At 39.2% G+C, this 16,060-nt stretch overlaps 1 protein-coding gene across 1 annotated transcript; it reads left to right on the top strand.

Annotated features, from left to right (window-relative positions):
* Window positions 1-2,823: 2,823 nt before the first annotated feature.
* Window positions 2,824-15,894, top strand: LOC122353752. The gene is made up of 6 exons (XM_043251640.1): window positions 2,824-2,949; window positions 3,729-3,847; window positions 4,680-4,765; window positions 13,915-14,181; window positions 14,906-15,063; window positions 15,442-15,894. Exons 1-6 carry the CDS (start codon window positions 2,824-2,826, stop codon window positions 15,487-15,489), a joined length of 804 nt encoding a protein of 267 aa, XP_043107575.1. The 3' UTR covers window positions 15,490-15,894.
* The last annotated feature ends 166 nt before the right edge of the window (window positions 15,895-16,060 follow it).

Raw genomic sequence — 16,060 nt, forward strand, 5'->3', positions numbered from 1 at the left:
TGCAGTGTTTGCAACGGAGTAATGTTTTGCAAAACATGAGCTGAACCGACCGATGCTTTACCTCCACGTGATCCCTGTATACAGTACGATCATTGAACATCGCTTCACAAGCCCCCTGCAGTTAACCCCAGTTTGTGCGTTATCTTAAAGTAATCTGAAAGTAATCCAAAAGTAATGTGACTGCATTATCTGTAATCCAATGAATTATGTTACAAACATATAATTAGCAATGTATAATTATACAAAAGAGTCATCATTAGCAGACAGTTACAATACTTTATTGTTTTTTTCATTTCCTTGTTTCTGCTCATGTCATCATTCACTGGAAGCAGCATTTTTCATAAGAAACAGGAAAGACCGAAGGGTGGAAAACCAGATCCAAGCCCGGCCTCTTCTGGTTAGAGTCGCCCTGTATGGACAGACACACACACACACACTCGCCCAGAGCGGATCCCACCCAGTGTGTGTGTGTGTGTGTGCGTGATTGTGCAGACAACACGTCTCAGTGTCTCTCCCCGTTCTGCTGCTTCATCAGATTGCTGCGTTCCCAGTCTAGACGGAAATCTTTGCAAAGCCTCTCTGACCCCGATCCTAAAAATTCCGATCTCTAAATTCTATTAGCCCCCGATTTCCAAGCGTTGTTCGTTCTTTCCATGAATATTTCGCCCGAGCTGCTCTCCTGCTTTCTCCACATTCCTCGCATTTCTATTCGGGGAGGATGCGGCTGCATTCCCAAACTATTAGTCTACATTTTCGGAGCGAACAATAACAAAGTATGTCTGCCGGGAGGGGGAGAGCGGAGCGTTCAGTAACACGTCCGGAGGTGGGACGCTTTGGGAGTGGATAGAGCGGAGTGTTCTGTAACTGAAATTTATGAAGTGGAATGTCAGTTATGTGCCTGTACCTTCCTGAGCTGTTGTTTCACATATGCCTCCATGCACGGACAATATGACATGTCCTATGAAGTATGCAAAGCGGCTTGCTGAAACAGATACTGATGTTAGAGGATGAGCACATGTCCTTTAGTATTACTGCTGGAAAAATAATAATTGAATAAAAAATAACAGCAACAGTGAAGGCTGTTATTACAGATTTGCTGCAAATGCTGTTCTTTTTCAGCGTTTTATTCAGCGGAGGACCCTGGAAAACGTGATGCATTGCAATTTTGCGTTGCATGATGCATTGCAGAAAACCAGAATGATTTCGGAAGAATCGTGACACAATATTACAATAGAAAACTATTATTTCTGTTTTTAATCAAATAAATGCAGCCTTTGTGAGCAGAGGAGAATTCTTTCAAAAACATTTGAGCTTTATTGTGCCAATAATTACGCAGTTCTGGATTATGACACTGGCTCTTGTTCTCGAGATGCTAATATGACATTTTCATTCCGTTTTCGATAGTGACCTTATGATAAATATGACTTCTGCAATGCAATTTTTTAAAACAAGAGAAGAGATGAAGCAGTCCGGATCCAGCAGATCAGAGCAACTCCTTATCGAGACGATGATTCACGCGCTGTCAATAGTGAAAGGTCAAACGAGTAATCTCCCTTTCTTACCTCGCAGAAGCAGAGACCTCAGTAAAGGTTAGACCGCAAAACATCCATCACACACACACACACACACACACACGTGGGTCGCCGTGTGGGAGGGGGAGCACATGGGTACGAGACGCTGTGATGCAGACATGAGAAAGTGAAAGTGCGAGGACAGATCACTCCTCCTTCAGATGAGAAAGATGACGAGAAAACTTGCAAAGTGAAAAGCACTGTTAACATGAAGAGTTTACTTTTATAATACACTTTCTAGGTCTTATTGCGCATAAATCATCGGATACCAGAGAATGCAGCATTTAATGCATCTGTGTTTTTTTGTTTATTAATTTGTTTTACGAAATGTCAGGGTGGTACAACTGTCCTCATATCAAAACGAAGCTAAGTGGCCAAACCAATATGCACAACTAAAATAATTAAAAAAAAGTAAAATTTAAATAATCAACAATATAAACATAAATTAGGAAATTTGTATCATAGCGAGGGCCCATGCAGACCCTCAAAACATAAAATAGTCTTTTAAATGATCAGATGATTTTTTTATGACATGGCAAGATAGCTATCAGTTAATATTTTATCTATGAAAATATTGTTTTACTTTATTTATTTTTTGCAAATAGTGATAAATATGGTGGGAAAATATATTGTTGCTTTTTCCTGGATGGTTACACCACATGACATTTTAGAGTAAAAGGTGCATTTTTTTCCAAAAACTTACATGAATACATTTTACATACCATTGCTAGTACCTTGGCACATGTGTTTCAAACTATATTTTTTGTGTATTTTTCTTTTTTTCATTGTGGTCGCTCTCATTGACCCGATAAGTGACAGTTTACCCAAAAATGAACCTTTTCTCACCTTCAGGTTATTCCAAACCATATGATTTTAACATGAAATACATATGTAAGAACCTAGGTAACCGTACAATTGATTGGCCCCACGGACTTTCATACGATGTGCTCAAAAGGCCAGTGGTTTCCCACAAACAACAGCAAAAACACATTCTGCCCTTCACATTTTCCTCCTTGAATATCCCGTTTCAGTAGGAAATGTCACAACAGGGCAGTAAAATGCCAACCTCGCACTGGTTTTCGGACATGTTTAGCGTCTCGCTCTGTATTGTGGGAAAGATGCCTGCGAAATCATACATATTCAAGCTGCTGTTCATTGTGGCTTGTGGTCTCAGTCTGGCTGAACTGGGGCGACGCGCCGCCCGAGCAGGTGACAGGTGACAGATTGCGAGTTTTTGTGGGGAAAGCACCACATGAGGCAACCTTCTGCAATCTACCATGTGCACAGAAAAACATCAACACCCAACAACATCCCTGGCGTTTCTCCAAAATCCATCCCCTTTTACACAAGCGCCCTCCCTCCCCTTCAGAGCCGGACGGTTTGTTTTTGAGAAGCCCACACGTGATAAGCTGGGAGGGGGGTCTCTCTGTTTGCCCCCGCTGAAAACAGGAACGACTTCCCAGCTCAGCTGCAACTCCATCAAAACAAGCTCGGCAGCATCAAAACATGATCTCATTTTGCTTTGCCTTTCAGAGAAAAGGCGAGGGGAGGCGGCGGGGTGACATGGCTGTTGTGTTACAGTGTGTTTTTGTCCTTGCGCTGTTTCTCAACACGGGCTAGAAAGTGCCATGCAGTGGCTGCCTGAGTGAAAGGAAACGAGGAATGCTGAGTCACGGAGAAACGAGAGAAACAATGACAAAGCAAAACCTCGCTCTCTTCCAGCGTGGAACTAAATGGCTGGAAGAGATTAACATGGCAATCAATGGACGCGAGTCAAATACAACACAAAGCTCGATGACACCGGCATGCGCATTGAATGGGTTTACTAATAATAACAGCAGTATTAGCATTGTATAGTTGGATTAAAATTGAAATATGGAATGGATATAATACAATATCCCATCCAGTCTATACGCAAGCTTGCTTTGCATTGTGAATTAGCCACAGCAGCCTAAACAAAGCAAGTTCGTTCTACTAACAGTAACGTTTTATCAGATTCGGGGATGGCCAGATGCATAAGCATGCTGGGAATCTAGACAGCAGTCAGCCGTCTGGCCGTTCAGGCCCGCCGGTTTCCTGCAGAAGCTCCTAGACGGGACCCTGAAAATCTCAGACCGCTTTGATGAGTCAAAGTCTGCTGGCGACCTGATGTAACAGCAGAGGAATTTACCTCAGCCACCCCTGGCCGTCTGCCCTGCTCAGCAGACTAAACAACAGAGAGAGGACAGAAGCGGGAACAGCTGCAAACCTGGTCTCGCATCGCCGCTTGCAGCTCGGTAACGGTAACGCATTGAGCAGGACGCACCAGCAGGAAACAGTCAATTACTCTACAACCCTACACCTCTTTGATTCTGCTGCTAAGCAACCCCTTTGAGGCGACCAAAACCGTTTTCGATAAACTGCACTGTTTGGCGGGGGATTGCGTTTTAAGAAATACCATAACGTTTTATTTGCTTTGTTTTATTGCGTGAATGGAATAGCTGCTTTATAAAATAGGCCGTGGTCTACGGTGAATTTATAAATCATCTCAAGCTGTTATACATTCACTGTGAACCCCCGGCTTCTTGGGGCTTATTGCTTGATTTCAAATGTTTCAAAATAACGTTTCGAGAAAGTTTTTCCATGCAGCGTTTAAAAACGGAAATTTGAAAAAGGCCCGAAACATGAACGCATCAAAAACATTCAAAATGTCTTTTGCGCGAACGGCTCCGTAAAGTTTTATGTGCAAAGTGCAATTTCTGTTAGTATACTCGCTCTCATATCATTACAATCAGTTAATTTATTTGGGCGCCATCAGTTGCATGCTATAATCGACACAGTTTAAAACAAGCAGCAAATATGTTTACAGTAATAAGTCTAAACGTAAAAAATGCAGTCTATATTTTTGTATTACATTTGGAGTAATTATATTGCAGTGTATTATAATAATTATTTCTATTTGAGGTGTTAAGTGGTTTACGCTCGAATGGACGACTACCGCAGTGGAGAAATTGTACTGTTATCATGCTGGGCTTAAACTGACGTGTAAGGTTGAAGTCTTACGGTTTCAATACAGTGCTGTTTTGTCCATTGTAAAGTCATTGACAACTGGATTTCTGTCCATTACAGACGCTGCCAACAACGCCGGACCTGTACTGAGGAATATTCCTTTAAATGCAGTAAAGAGGACACATGCTGCAGAGCATCTGCTTTGGGTGAGTCTGACACTGCAGGGAAAGCTGAGCTGGGGCAAACTGGTACACAGAGTCTATACAGTAGTATCCAGTTTTTTCTGCCCGTGCATAAACAGTCCGGGAACATGTTTCAGCAACAAAGTGAGGGAGGCGGTACAAACTGTTGGTGCAATGTCATTCTGGAATCGTCCTGAGCTTCCCGGCACCGTCTGAAAAACACTACAGACCGTAAGCAGATCTCCGTGTCTCAGCCAATCGCAGTGCCGGAGCAACGGCACACAGCCAATCAAAGGATTTATCTCTCCCGGCCAATCAGCTGCCTTGACCCCTGATTAGAAGGCGTGCCTTTTGGAAAAAAATATTCGAGAGATGTTGTGCTGTACACAGTGTGCTGCTGGTATGTGAACGCAACGTAGATCAATACTCAGTGTGGGCGTGTGTGTGTGTGTTTGTGTGTTTGTGCAGTGACAGAGATGTCCCTGCAGCAAGGCCAAACTTGCGTGTGCAGCTATTTACATCTCAGAGGAGAGCGTTTGTTTACATTTGTTTGGGACACTTTTTTTGGGGATAGCGTTTGAGTTTAGTGACGCCCTCTGTTTTCAAATGGTGTCGCTCACTACCATTATATATCGTAAAATAGATATTTTGCTGAGATGCGATTATTTGAAAACCTGGATTCTGAGGGTGCAAAAAAAAGAAGAAAAAAAATCGAAATATTCAGAAAACTGCCTTTAAAGTCGTCCAAATTAAGTTCGTAGAAATGCATATTACTAATAAAAAAATGAGGTTTTCAAATATTTATGGAAGGAATTTATAAAACACGATCTTTACCTAATATTCCTTTGACATAAAAGAAAAATGTATTTTTTAACCTGTTACAATGTATTGTTGGCTATCGCTACCAATATACCTGTGCTACGTATGACCTGTTTTGTGGTCCTGGGTCACATGTTCTTACATGAACGCGCACAGTTTTATAGAGCATTCATTTTAACTTCAATGGTATCGCCTATTTTGCAACCGAAAATACATGCATTTAATTATTTGATCCAAATTTTTGCTAGGGACAATTCAGTAGTCGCTGGCTAGTCGTTGCTTGTTAAGGACATGTCCCCAGCGTCCCTACTATATTCTGTGCCCTTGGTTACAGGGAATATGTTCTAACATGTGACCCTGGACCATAAAACAGTGTCAATTTTTCAAAACATTAAATGCACAAATAAATCTGAGGGTGCAAAAAAAGGTCTTAGCGATGCATTTTACTAACCAAAACTTTCTTTTTTATATTTTCAAAATATCGTCTTGGAACGTGATCTTTATTTAATATCTTAATGATTTTTGGCATGTTGATCCATACAATGTATTTTTGGCTATTGCTACGAATACAACCTGTGCAACATAAGACATAAGGTTTTGTGGTCCAAGGTCACACGTGTTCTATTCAATTCACTTTTGCAATGTTGCATACATGTAAAGACGCTCATTTGTGGAGTGAAATGAGTCAGTGGAAACAGGCTAGTTGCAAAAGTGTTTGTTTCCCGGTGGGCTCCCCTGTGGTCTCAGCGTCTGTACATGTCTGAGCGGTGGGGAGCACACAGGAGCCATAGAGGGGTTTCCTGCATCCAGACGAGGTTATTGTTGTGTGGAAAAAGAACGAAAGTTCAAAAGATTTTCCAGGCTGGGCTCAACTTTCCGGATTGATTTTTCGAGTGCATCGTCAGTTGGATGCAGTCATGTGGCTCTTGTTGTCTGGCCCCTCAGTAAAAACAGTTCAGATAATACACAGCTGTTACTGATAACAGAAGACACAACCGAGACAAAAACAAGCAGCAAAAATAAAATAAAATAAAATAAAATAAAATAATAAATCAATTAATCCCTCCTGAGGTAAAAATCTCATTAGGAATCAGGCATTAGGAATACTAAGGGGGAAAAAATTATCTTAAATTATAATAAATAATTATAAAATTATAATAAAATTTAATAAAAATAAGTACAATTATTAATGTGTTTAAAATACAATATTATTACAGAGAAAATTACTTTAAGATTGACTCATTTTTGAAAACTATCATTCAAAATATATCATTTTTAAAAACTGTAATTGCCTTAATGGATAAATAAGTAAAATTCGAATTAGATTATCAGATATATTTCAAGAGTGGTAACTTTAATCAGAAAGATGTGTACTGTAAATGAGTTTGCAGTACTATAAAATATTGCAGAATTAAATGTTTTAGACTTTAATTTTGAACATATATAAACATCAAACAGCTCCCATAATCCGGCCCATAAAACATGTTAATTACGGTCTCCTATAGTTCAGATCTCACTGCTTCAGCGTTATAATAAACCTAACAGGATAATCCTCCAGAAAACAGGCATGAATGTACAGTATGGCATCATAAAACTGCACGTGTTCGCTTGAGCACTTTTTCCACCGTAGGTTGGAAACAGCTATAAATGTACGCGACGCCAACGAGAAACAGTCTTGTGAGATTCAACCGTGTCAGTAAAAGCATGCTTCGTGATACACGGGCCAAAAGCTATCGCTCACTCAAGACAGGAAGTGAAGTTTTATCAGGCGCTCCCGTGACGTCAACAGGCATCTCCAGGGAAAAGGAAAAGCACATCACAAACGCTGCTGCTGCCGCGGCGATACCTTACTCCCCGCAGAACTGATTCAGTGGTGTAAAGATATTAAACGGAATAGGTGTTTAAGAGGGTGTTTATGGCCTGAATGTGTATTTCACATCAGGCTCAGGTATAAAGCGCTCAGACAGCGGAGGCGGGTCGTGTCTTTATAGTCAAGTGATCATAGGCCTCCAACCCAATGAGAAGTAGGCCGCGGGATTACAGACAGCAAGAGACATCTGGAACAAATAGGCCGCATGCACAGCCAATGCAGCAGACGTGTTTACAAGCACAAACACTATAGGCTGCACAGATCCGAGATGAGCCGCTGCTAGAGCAGCAGCATTGTAACGGCGATTGTTTTGCATTGAGCTTTATTCCAGCGAATACTTAATAGCACGCTATTTTGTATTTGTATAAGCTGTCGGTGCATAGATAAGATCCCTAAAGACGAAGGTTTCACAGATATTCTGTATAAAACTTATGAGTCGTCCACGCCCCCTTAAAACGGCTCGTTTAAACACGCCCCCACTTTCCTACATCACAGTGTGGGTTTGTTTTCGCAAAACACCGCCCAAATGTTTACACAAGAAAAAAAGGCGGGGCTATCGTTCTGGCCGTTGTCCTCAAAGATACTTTGTTTGAAACCTTTAAGTAAGTTATGTTTTCTTATTAAAAGAAACTGCTACATGCTATTCAAAGGTGATTTTGGGCAGCATCGAGTAATGCTTGTTGTTTGTTATGGTGTTATGGGTATGCGTAAAAAGACAGTACTAAGTCATGATAATTAGTAATTACGTCTGGATGCAACGAATGCCTCGTTTGTAATGGTTGTTATTGTTTTTTGTGTCGTAGCGCGCTATGTTAAGGGGCGATCAAAGCTGGCAATCAGAGCACAGCTTGCTTTTTTAGACTGACGACTCATTTCAGGAGGCGGGGTTTAGGAACACATTGCATTACACCACATACACAAATAATGTTCTTTTTAGCAACTTCATACGACTTTAATATGGTAAGAATCAGTGCGTCAGTCCACATAATCACGTCATGTTTCTTTTCGTGTAACAGTGCACGTAGCATTTATTAAGTGCTTTACTCTCTTTGCGTCGCACCCAACCCTAGCCTTGCTTACATGACGTGATCTCTGAGTCAAGGACTGGATCAGCACGAGCTAAACAGACCAGCTGCCGCTCACAGTCTTTGGTTTGTAAGCGTCGTGCATCTGGACAGCATGTTCTCCATCGGCCAATGGGTGCGAACAACTTCTTTCCAGATGTTTCCTTATAATCACTACTGACATGCAAAGTGGTCGTGAAACACAGTGCGAGAAGTTATGAAAAGCTACAGCTACATTGCAACACAACATATAAAAAAAATCAAAAATGCAAAAAAGATAATAAGTCTTTCTTGCCCTTCATTTTAGGGTGCACTGGGAACACGCTGCACTCATTACAGATTAAAATAATAAGTGCCACTATTGTAAAAATGACTGTTTTCTAACACGTTTCTTCTCTCATCTGCAATTGGTCAGATGAACAGGTAGCCCCGCCCATAAATTCGTAAAGATGAATTAGCACGTGCTCCAAACTGAGACCTGTTACATAAGTCGGCGCAAACAGGGAGGAATGTCCCGACTAACCACAAACCTGGTTCACGAGTGGTTTCAGTCAATAAAACCGTGTAGAGACTAATGGAGCAGTTGGCTCTGCGATCGTCCAGGGCTGCATGGGATGGAGAAAAAACATAACGAGGGTCAGCTGTGTTTTAGGGGTTTCGAAAAATTGGAAAACAATGCCATTTTCATCTCTGTGTAAACAACACAAATGCGGCTTTTTGCAAAAACAGTGACTGCATTCTCATCCGCATGTTCAGTCCACAAATGCACATGTGACTCTGGATCACAAAACCAGTCCTAATAGAAAGCTGACAAAACACGCTTTCCGTTGACGTATGCTTTACATGTTTTTGGCTGATATACATCCGTTTGAAAAATCTGGAATCTGAGGGTGCAAAGAATAAAAATAATAATAAAATTGAGAAAATCACATTAAAAAAATGTCCAAATGAAGTCCTCAGCAATGCATATTACTAATCAAAAATTAAGTTTTAATATATGCACAGTAGGACATTTACAAAATACCTTCATGGAATATGATTTTTACTTAATATCCCAATAATTGGCATAAAGAAATATTTTTAATTTAATTTAATTATTTTTTTTTTACAATTTTTATTATCGTTATTTTATTCTATTATTTTAACCCACACAATGTATGGCTATTGCTACAAATACACCTGTTTTTAAGGTCCAGGGTCACATATAAAAGTCTTCTTTTCATGGCAGTACTGTAGGGTAACTGAAACTTTCTCTCTCTCCGTCACCTATTATATTTCAAACATCTTGTGTCTTAACTGCAATCGAATCACCTGGTCAAAATCGATCCCTGCCGATAGACGGTGTAAACACACCAGTCTGAGGCCAAAAAAAGTCTGTTTCTGGTACAATAAATAAATGAGCTTTTCGGTTGTTTCCTGAGGCCTCACCAAAAGGACGAGGTTGCTAGTGCATGTACGTGAGCCCGGATGGCAGCAACCAGCACGAGCCGGACCTGTGCAGCACATGTTCTGAGCCCGAGGCTGCTCGTTCAGACCTGGAGTGAACCACAGATTTAATCCATTTACAGGCTCAGAGATCTGCTGTGTCACTCTGACACGTAGCCTGTGCACAGGGGATCAAACATGTACATAAACAAGGATTTTCTTCTAGCGTTCCTCTCAGGATGCGTGCTACCTTGTCACGTCATCACCTACAAAATTTTTCCATGAGGTTGACGCCGACTCGAGGTCCTTAGAGGGGCCGTGACGCAAAACGACGATCCAATTTTCGCACTTCTTCTTTCTTACTCCCGTTATTACATTTGTTGGAATTATTTTTATCATTATTAGTGATTCCTCAGAATGCAATCAGCACACCTTTGAAATATTGTGCAACGTGCATTTAAAGAGGTGGATGAATTGGGGCTTATTAAAGAAAAAAAAAAGCCTTCTGATGCAAACACCATCCATCCTTTTCATAAGTGTGTTAACTGATCAAAACAGAGCACATCATTTTATAGTGAATCAGCTTTATTTACAGTAAATATTGTTCAAATAAAGAAACACATTCTTGATGTTTTGAAGAAAAATTATAAAAGGTTACTGAACAGCAGCTTGAGTCTGTTTCTTCATCTCTGCTGAAGTCAAAGGTTAGATTTTAGCCAATCAGCTGCTTCAATAACATGTAGATGAGCTGAACATATATCAGATTATGCCATCTGAGGTTCCCGTATCTATTAAAGAAGCTATTTCCTTGAAACCCGTAATGCATTGGTTCGTTCAGTTCAGTGAACGTGAATGATCTTTTTGTATACTTTTTTAATAGCACCTTATGCTCCATTTCCCCCTGCAAATATACAGGTGGAGTGAGACATATATATACGTATACACTATCTTAAAGAAAATTCACCAACACTAACACTTTGCTCAAGTGCTCATAAATCAGGTTAACCAGGGTGAAACATGGGTTCAGTCTAGAGCAACACAAGCTTGTTTATTGTAGGGGAAAGCATGCCACCTTGTGGGGACTTTTTACTGCATTTTATTTTAAAATATCCTAAAGTAGGTGCATAGGTTTATACATGATTTATAGTTAGTATCCCTCATTTATGCCCAGTTTTCTTTGCCTGCGAGTTTACCTTTTGCCTGTTCGAGTTTGGTTGTAACTTGTCTGGTTATTTTTGCACAATAACTTATAATACGTTATTGTGCAAAAATAATGCCGTTTCTGTGACCATTGAAAGGAATAAAAGTGATTCTGGTGGTTTAATTTGAGTCTAAAATCAGGAACGAATAAATATCGCAATACAATACTCAAGGATGGTTAAACGCAATCTTAATTTAATAGATAAACTCTGTACACTATAAAACAAATAACTTAAAGTGACAACAGAAATGACTACAGAAGGTAAACATTGATGGCAAACAGTGACGATGATGATGGCTTGACAAAGTCCAACCAAAAAGTATAAAATAGTATAAATAGCTTGAGGGTGTTATTGTCTGACAGACAGAAAGATAAACCGCTTCAGCCCATTTGACCTCTCCGAGAAACTAGTTCAGTCCACATTAAACAAAAACCTTTTCTGAGCCACTTCAGACCACTAAAAACACACCCCATTTTTAAGCATTGCAAGCATGTTTATAATAGTCTGTCTTAAAAAATGTCATTAAGCACTGAAAGCATGCTACTTGTTGTTAGCATGATTTAGCATGCTTACTGTGTGACCGTATACTGTATTTTAGCATGTTCAAAACGTGTTCACGACGTTTTAGCACGCTGCTAGCACCTTTTTTTAGTTTGTTAGCACACTGCTGTCGTGTTCCTGATGGTTTTTAGTATGTTACTGGTTTGTTTTATTGCAATTATAACATTGTTTTAGCATGTCGCTGTTGTTAGCGTTCACATTTGTTCATTTTGCAGAGGTTTTGATACAAAGCTTGTTTTCAAACGCGTTTTGGCGTATATTAGCGCGTTTTATCATTTCGCTAACATAGCTGTTCAACATCTACGCTATTAATAGCAAGCTTATCGCCCAGTTCTGAACAGCTAGATGCGGACAGGCGTTAGGTATTATAAATATTATCATCATAAATGACTGTTAAGCTGCCTTAAAACAATATGTAGCCTATATATGTAAAAAAAAAACTATTACGGTCACTATCGGCCTATCCAGGAAAATTCAGCAAATACACTTGTGCACTTTGTGTAAACAGCAAGCAGGACTGTTAGCAGATGTAATATAGCCTATATTTGATACTTGCAATATGAAACTGTCACTACATTTTTTTCTGACGTAATGGCAGGCCTTTATTATACCAGTGCAAACAATTGCAAAGAATTGGGCACTCATTGATTCTGGCGGTGGACTGAAACCCCTCCTTCTGCCACACGTCCACATCCTGCTGTTCAGGATCTGCTGTATGTTTGTGCCGGGAGCTCAGCTGCGCTTTAGACCTGTGTGTTTTATTTTTATATCATAGCCACGCTAAAATGAACTTCTCCCTTATTCTTCTACTTATTTGTGTCGCAGCATCAGAAGGTAAGACAAAACGCTTGTCCTTTTCAAAGGTTTGCCGTTTAACTTGATTATATTTTTTAAAAATAAGCAAAGTTTAATATGCAAAGGCCGTGTTTGATATGTAAATGTAATGTTGCAATATTCAAATGCAAGTCTTGTAGATAACCATTTCTAAAAATCAAATCTTTTAAGTCGACTGAAGAATACACTGTTCAACATGGTTTAAGAAGTTAAATTTATTTGATTTAAATCGTATTTATTCATTTTGGTTTTACAGTCAATATAATCTGTAACTTCTAAAAACAATTTGGAACATGTAGGAGTGGTTTATAAATAATAAATTAAATATATTCTAAAAAAAAAAACATAAATCCTCATTATGGGCAATTTCTTTTCTTTTTTAAGTGAAGACATAAACATAACACAAGTCCATTTTCACTGCACTTTCTGGTGTTATTTACAAATTTATTTACGCAGCTTTCTAAAATACTCGATTCTGATTGGCTAATCCTAACATTTTGTCTAAATGAAGCGCTACAAAAAGGTGTAAAACTGACCAGTTTCCAAAATGTCTCATGTTTCATGTCTCTCTTACATGACTCTTTTTCTTCTCGCGTAATGCATTTTTTTAAACTCTAATTAGTAATCATTTATTCAGTCCGTTTGTAATGAGAGGCGTAATGTACAGTAATCTGGTCAATGTGGCGAAACAAGCCCTCCTTCATAGTTACACAAACCATCTACTTGAGGAACTGTTCATAAAATCATTATATAGTCACTGTAATGTTGTTTTTGTTCCGTGCAATTGATAAAAACAACATAAAATGGCTGGAACGCTACAATTCTGAAGCCGTATGATATCTTTGTTACAAGCGATCCGAAATATTCTACCCGGCCTCATGGCATAAACGTACCCGGGTGCAGGTTTTATGAATCCAGTGTAACTGCACTTCGACAAAACGGTTCAAATCTGAACGTAAGGAAGTTGAAAAGGCCCGGTTACGTCAGCAAACACTCTCGGGTAGGTTTACGGTTGGATTTCCGACACGATAGAGCGTTAAATTTTAAAAACAAACAGCGGATATTTGAATTCTGAGCTACATATGAACGTAATAAAAAAGGGTCAGGGTTCGCGTATTAAATCTGTGCCACTCAGTGGACATTTCTCATTAAAACTAATGTGAAATGTGCAGTAAAGCACATAAAAATGTCCAGATTGCATATTACAGACACTTTTATAGAGCTTGACAGACATGGTCACCTTGAACTGTCGTTGTGCTGTATATCATTGTATGGAGAATTAAAAAAACAACATGAGGGTTATACGGTGGAACTACAGATTTATTTCAGAGCAAATCATCCCTTCGACTGCTCTGAATACGGTTAACTGATTCATTTATTTACCTGTGGCATCTGCAGATGTCTCAGTAAGCACCTCAGAGACGCGGCGGACTAACGCTACAACAGTCCAGGACGCCGGCATCACAGACCCCGGGGACACTTCACAGACTACGACACAGCTCATCACGATTCAGCAAAAAACACAAAGAGATGTCCCAAACAACACCGAGACAAGCACTTCGCAGTCTACCCGGCTGCCCCAGACGACTGAACTGAAAATAATGTCCACTGCCGACCCTAGCGAAACGTTTCCAGCAGAAGCAAACAGCACAGCCTATATCACAGGTACTAGATTGAATGCATCTTTAGACCGCCGTAACTGAAGACATGGGTGGGTTTTAAAGCTTGTGCTGGATTGGTCTGTCGAGGTGTGATACGGCTGTCACAAATAAAACGATGTGAACAAAAAGTGTTGACTGCAGCATTAGGTTTGCAACGGGTCTGCTCCAATCACATCTGATTGCTTTTTATGCGCTTGATTTATACCCAATCACAAGCATGTAAGTCGAGCTTATGAGCGCAACGACCAATCAGAGGCGTTTTGGTTTGTCAAAAGTTGTTCAGTGCGCGCGTTTCTCACTGCATTAATCTGCATTCGTGAACCTTTTCATAATCATATACAATGTGCAGAAAAGACTAAAGTAAGAGATTTTTTTTTTCCAGTTTTGGTGATTATAACTCAAATTAGACAGAGGTTACTCACTTTATAAAATTTCCGTAAAAAATCGGTAAAACCCATATATGTTTTTTTTATTCAATAAATAATTGTTCTATTATTGACCATTTTAATCATTATTACAATAATAAACAAAAATAATAATTTGGTCCTCTAAGTAGTTCCTTTAGTTATTAAAATGATAGGCTATTTACACTATGCATATTTTTAAATACAAATTCCAAGCATAAAAATTGGCTTTTGTTGATGTTGAGAAAACAAAAATGAGTTTGTAAATGTCTATATTTGTTGATTTATACGTTCTTGTGTGTTATTTGTCTCTGCGCTGCACAGATCTGGGACACAGAGGACAAGACACGGCAACCAATCCAGGGCTGGTGGCAGTGCTGTGTATTTTCTGCATTGTGGTGGCTGTAGTCGCCGTGGTTGTGATAGTGAAGGCTGCTCGCTCCAGAAAGCCACAGTTTGAGCGGCTCGATGACGTACCAATGGTGAGTCTCAGGCTTACGGTAGCGCTCCTGTGTCGTAATCACAGTGCTAAAGTTTCTGCATTCTCTTCTGGCTGTGCATTTTTAAAAATGTATATAAAATATATATAATATATTCACATTTTTCAGATTCTGAAAGTATTGATCTCCCTATATATATATATATATATATAAAATATATAAAAATGTGAATTATAATAGATGCCATGCAAAATGCATGTTATAGTTTGTAAAGGCTACATCTGTGAATGTATATATCATAATCTGGGGTCGGTGAGATTTGTTTTTGAAACATGTGAAATACGAATGAGCTCATAAAATGCAAATTTGACTTATTTGTGCTTAAATGGTTCTTTTTTTTTTTTTTTTTTTTTTCTTTAGGGCAAGGTAAATGAGGATGCACCATTCGCCCGCTACCCTCCAAAATAAATTGCAGTCTCAGTGAACTACAGATCTATGCCTCTGATATATTGCTTTTTTTTTTTTTTTTTGTCTGTTTGTTTTGTAATTAAATGTGTCTGTTTAGAACATAAACTTGAAGTGCAATACCTAGTGTATTAGTTAGAGAACATGGTAATGTTGTAACTTATTTTTTCCCCCTCACAATAGCGCAAACAGTGTCAAATCTACAGTCAAATGTAAATGAGGATAAATGAACTGGAGGCCACTTTTGTCATGATTTGCACTGTCAATATTGTTGGAAACTATAACGGGGTTGTGGCATTTGTAGCTTGTCCTCCAGATGGCGACAAAATTATTTGCAAGCAGTGAACAATTCTACAGCTGTACTGTAAACCAACCTAAATTATGCAATAAATCACCGTAAAATAGTAATATATTTTTTATTTGTACATTTTTATTGTAGGTAAGTTGACACAACCTGAGCAATAAATTAGTTAACATTTAGCTGAATGCTAAATGCTTGTGATGGAAACGTTACAAGTATTCATATTTCATGCTGGTGGATCTTAACCAGGTTGGAAGTGCTGCTTCCAAACGC

Source organism: Puntigrus tetrazona, chromosome 11 (assembly GCF_018831695.1).
Source record: "Puntigrus tetrazona isolate hp1 chromosome 11, ASM1883169v1, whole genome shotgun sequence".
NCBI classification, from domain to species: domain Eukaryota; kingdom Metazoa; phylum Chordata; class Actinopteri; order Cypriniformes; family Cyprinidae; genus Puntigrus; species Puntigrus tetrazona.

Coding starts and splice junctions, on each gene's coding strand:
- LOC122353752 (XM_043251640.1), top strand. CDS start 2,824: ATGAGGCAACCTTCTGCAATCTACCATGTGCACAGAAAAACATCAACA. Junction 2,950..3,728: donor CTCCCCTTCAGAGCCGGACG/GTTTGTTTTTGA, acceptor CTGATGTAACAG/CAGAGGAATTTACCTCAGCC. Junction 4,766..13,914: donor CTGCAGAGCATCTGCTTTGG/GTGAGTCTGACA, acceptor TGGCATCTGCAG/ATGTCTCAGTAAGCACCTCA.